This window comes from Alligator sinensis, unplaced genomic scaffold (genome assembly GCF_000455745.1).
Source record: "Alligator sinensis unplaced genomic scaffold, ASM45574v1 scaffold737_1, whole genome shotgun sequence".
NCBI lineage: Eukaryota > Metazoa > Chordata > Crocodylia > Alligatoridae > Alligator > Alligator sinensis.
In genome coordinates this window covers 3,220,184-3,224,625 of record NW_005841930.1, presented here as the reverse complement: position 1 = coordinate 3,224,625, position 4,442 = coordinate 3,220,184, and the positions used below count along the sequence as shown (strand labels likewise).

The following is a 4,442-nucleotide window of genomic DNA, read 5'->3' as shown; positions in this document are numbered from 1 at the left end:
ACACTGTTAAGGTTCTTCTCTCTCTTGACCAGACTTGTCATATAAATCTGATGCATAGCAGTTCTTGCCTCTGGAACTTACTTTAATTTTCCCTACTGATTTCTTTAAGCCTACCTATGTGGGTTTTTTAACCTAGAGTCTGTAGTAGAAACTCATCCTTGAACCAGTGTTCCATGGGTGCTGTCAGACAGCTTTGTGAAGTTATTTTACAAAAATAAAAGGGGCAGAGGAGGGGAGGGCTGGACTCAGTCTCATCATGTTAATCAGAGTAAATTGGTTGGTATTGCAGAAACCTTTTCAGCGTTGAGACCCAAGTCTTTTATCCCTAGCAATATAATTCATTTACTGACATTTTTGCGCTGAGTTGGCTATTCTGTAGAGAAACTTGGTGCTGAGAGATGTTGAAAATAGATGTGTACCTTCTAGGACTCAAGATGCCATCGTCTGTTTCACAGGTGACTGCTGAGGATGTATAATCATTGTGTTTTGCTTTGTCCATCTGCCAATATGTTGTTTCATTCAATGCCAGTATCCCCCCAAAACTCTCCTGCTGTCAAATCCTGTATGTCCAGCATGTCTATATCCATTTGAATCATAGACATTTTTTATAATGCCAAGAATGCAAGAAGCGCATACGGGACTGGTCTCATCTCCAGAATATCTGCATGAATTTTAGCTTCTCCAGGAATCTCAGGGGTCCTGTACAAAGCACAGAGGCTGCTCCAATGCACTGCAATTCCAGCAGGTTTGATTAATTACTGCACTTCAGTAGCCTCCTGCATCTCGTGCATAAGTGTCTCTGTGCATTAAAATGGCAGTGGGGGCGAGTAAACTAAAGCTCATTAATACTGTGTTGTATTAACAGGAGTGTCACTTGCAAATCAGGAGAAGCGATCCTTTCACTCTACTCAGCACTGGTGAGGCCTCACTTGTAATAATATGTCGTTTTAGGCCTGCTACTTCAAGAAGGAAGTGGACAATTTGGAAAGAGTCAAGCAGTGTGACAAAAATTATTAGAGACCTAGCCTGGGATGCAAGACTTATGAGGAAAGGCTGAAAGATCTAGGGTTATTTAGTCTGGAGAAGAGAAGACTGAGGAGGGATTTGATAACAGTCTTCAAATACCTGAAGGGTAATTATACAGAGGATAGAGATGGGCTTTTCTCTGTGGCAGTGTGGGACAAGGACTAGGAGCAATGGACTCAAATTGCAGCAGAGAAAATTAGGGTTGGAGATGCAGAGGAACTTTCTAACTGTGAGGATGGTCAAGCTTTCAAACACGCTACCTAGAAAACCTGGAATATCTCCATCCTTAAAAGTTTTCAAGAGCAGGTTAAACAGATACTTGGCTAGGACAGTTTATTGAGGGATGATCCTGCTTTGAGCAGGAAGCTGGATTAGATGAACCTGTGAAGTCTCTACCAGCCCTACTTTCCTATGATTCAGTATGCAAAGCTAGCATAGCACATCTCAGTCTGACTGCCTCATACCATGTAGACTTACTGGAGGCACCTCTGAAAAATCTTACCCTTACACTCCCAACAGAGAAAAAGGGACTTTACTGAAAGAGCAACAACCAAGAACACTTAAAATGAACCATTTATTAAATCAAACTGTTATTTGTAACAGTTACTTAAGTTACACAGCATGTTTAAGTCAGAAGATTTCACAAGGAAAAGAATTTTAAACTCTTTTATGCAGGCAAAATAGTACCACACAATATGTACCTGGGAGGGAAACCTCTAAACATTCAAATAAGGCATAATTATTTTAAAACAACAATAAAACAATAATAAAATCCCCAAAGATCCTTTCTTCTTTCCTGTATTCAGTGCTGCTAACCATATGTACCTTCTTAGTGTACAGATGCCATTGAGGCAGTGATATCTTGATAACTAGATTTAATGTTTTTAAAAACATTATCAAAAATGGAATAAGGCTCATTAGTACATACAGCTGCCCTTGGAATTTCAATCTCAGTTGCCTTCATTAACTTAAAATTCACAAAGTGCACAGTTAAGATATGCCAAAAAATTGAAACTGCTACTCTACCAACAGCTGCCCATGCTTAATACTTAGTGGTCTATTGGAACAAAATGTGTTCTTTCAAAAAAAGAGGTGTAAGAAAAGCCACTGTAAAACATTTAGTCTCAAAGATGCACTAGGAGTGTTCTTGTAAACTGAAAAGTAGAAAAACGGATTATTTATGTAGTGTAAAGAAAAAATACAAAAAACACTAGAAATGACCATCAAACGTTTTCAAGGAACAAGCACCACAATGGACAGTAGCATTCGGCTTTGTAGTGTATACCGAAGTATTCATGTTACTCCAACCAATCCACTTCATCAAACTCTGAATCATCTTCTGAATCACTGTATTCCACAGCAATACGACGAGATAATATAGTGGCAACATCGTTCTCAATGCGCTCATGTTTAGCTTCTTGCTCCCGTTGCTCTTCAACTTTGCGTAGCTGAATACCTAAAGTGTATTAAGTCACAAATGTAATATTTAGTTTTTCTCATGTACTTGCATTCGATTTGCATACTCAGTTCTCAAAATGCACTATAAACAAAAACAAACTAAGACTGAGAGCACTACCTGTCAGATAGGTAGAGTAAATTTTACTTATTTCAAGACAGGATTTGTCATACCAGCTCAGATCTAACATCCATATAATACAATGTAATATCCTGTCTCTAACAGTATCATATGCTTTAAAAACCCCTCTTAATTCTGCCATACAAGAATGGTGTGATTTTGATGAAAGAATTTTAGTGCTCGTCATCAAAATAGGTAAATTTGATTTTTAAATACATGTTTCCTGCTTACTTCCCCCCTGCGGTTTTATATACAGGGCAGACCTGAGATTGGTTGAATTGTTTAACTTTTTATTTCTGTACTTAAATGGTTTGGGACTCCTTGTGGGGTCAGTACTGTTCCCCTACTTCCATTTGATAGCTCAAGATAAGGCCCTTGTTGCTTTAAGCCTTTTTAAAATGACTGTTGAATGTTAAGCTTACGTTATTTTATTGCAGTGCATTGCAGTAGCATGCGAGAGAGAAGCCTACGTAAAACCAGTATCAAAATTCATACACCAATCAATCCATTCTGCTCTTATCTAATTGTATCTGAAAAATATTCCCAACATTTTTGCTTTTTACATAATTTGGTGGAAAGTTATCAAAACTAGGTAAGTTCACGTATATAATGTAAAAATGAAGAGATAATCACCAGAGATCATCCATAAGCATATATACATTCTTAAAATAACTTTTATAAAGAACCACTTTTCTAACTTACACGCCTGGTAAGCACAATTATGAGCTGGAAAATATTTGTTAGCAATCTGCATATCATACAGAATACATAGCAGCCTCAGTTTCAAGATTTCCTTTCAGAAATCATTTTTCATGTACCATCTGTTAAGATTATATTAGCTTTACTAAATATCCAAGGCCATTATCTATTCTTCTTTTAATGGCCAAGCATTACCTTTTCGTATTGCTTCCAGCAGAACGCTTCTAGCATCGCTGATAACAGGGAGGGTTGATGGGTGGCGCTTGGGTTCAGGAGCAGGAATTACTTGGGATGGTGGAGATGGAGGCATTAGTGGGGCATGGGAGCCAGGAACAATGGTTGTGGGCTGAGGGTGCAGAACAGGGGGAGGGTGAGAGAGAGCTGCAACTGTGACAGGTGATGAGGGCCGAATGCCAGGGGGAGGCAATGGAGGGGGTGGTGGAGGTGGAGGCAGTCCTTGCACTTCACCCTGGGGAATTGGATGAACAGGTACAGCTTCACATACTTGGGCAGCTCTGGTGACTGGTGGAGAGGGTTGTGCTAGAGGAGGTGCAATTGGAGGAGGAGCTGGATGAAGGACTCCAGGAGCAATCTGGAGAGGAGCTGGTGGAGGTGGCACTGCTGGGGCTTGCAAAGCAGCTGTGGGAGGTGGTGGTGGTGGCGGTGGCACAGGTGGGGGAGGGGTGGAAGTCATTGCAGCTCTTAATGAAGAAGTTGACAAAGCAGATGGAAGAGGCGGGGGAGGAGGAGGCGGGGGAGTGGGGCTCACAAATACTGGTGTTCTGCCTGTTGCTGGTGACTGAGGACGGTTTTCTATCAAACTTGTGGTGGAGCTGAAATACATAACAGAAGTACAAGTTATTAAAGCCAGAAAGTGAAAAAAGCATGAAAAAACAGACTTATTTCTACGTATCAGTACTTAGGATTATACAAAAGCTTTATGCACTGACTGTGACATGTTCAAGACACTTATAGTTATATAAAACCATATTACCCATCTAAACAGTCAGTCTAGTACTTACTGCCATATGTGAAACATACATCAACGTTGTGCCTGCATGTGTCAGACTAATAACGGAGTTTGTCTTATTTTAAACCTTCATTTTTGCCTGAGTTTTCATACTCAGAGTGAGATTTCCCT

At 40.0% G+C, this 4,442-nt stretch overlaps 1 protein-coding gene across 3 annotated transcripts in view; it reads right to left on the bottom strand.

Annotated features, from left to right (window-relative positions):
• Positions 1–1,599: 1,599 nt before the first annotated feature.
• The window catches only part of WASF1 (WAS protein family member 1), an 86,091-nt gene continuing 83,248 nt past the window's right edge, over positions 1,600–4,442 (bottom strand). For all 3 annotated transcript variants that reach the window (XM_025198876.1, XM_006019494.3, XM_025198875.1), the window contains 2 exons: positions 3,497–4,134; positions 1,600–2,482 (listed from right to left, as the gene is read on the bottom strand). In XM_025198876.1, coding sequence (XP_025054661.1) covers positions 2,325–2,482; positions 3,497–4,134 — 796 coding nt within the window. In that variant the 3' untranslated portion in view covers positions 1,600–2,324. The remainder of the gene's footprint in view (positions 2,483–3,496; positions 4,135–4,442) is intronic.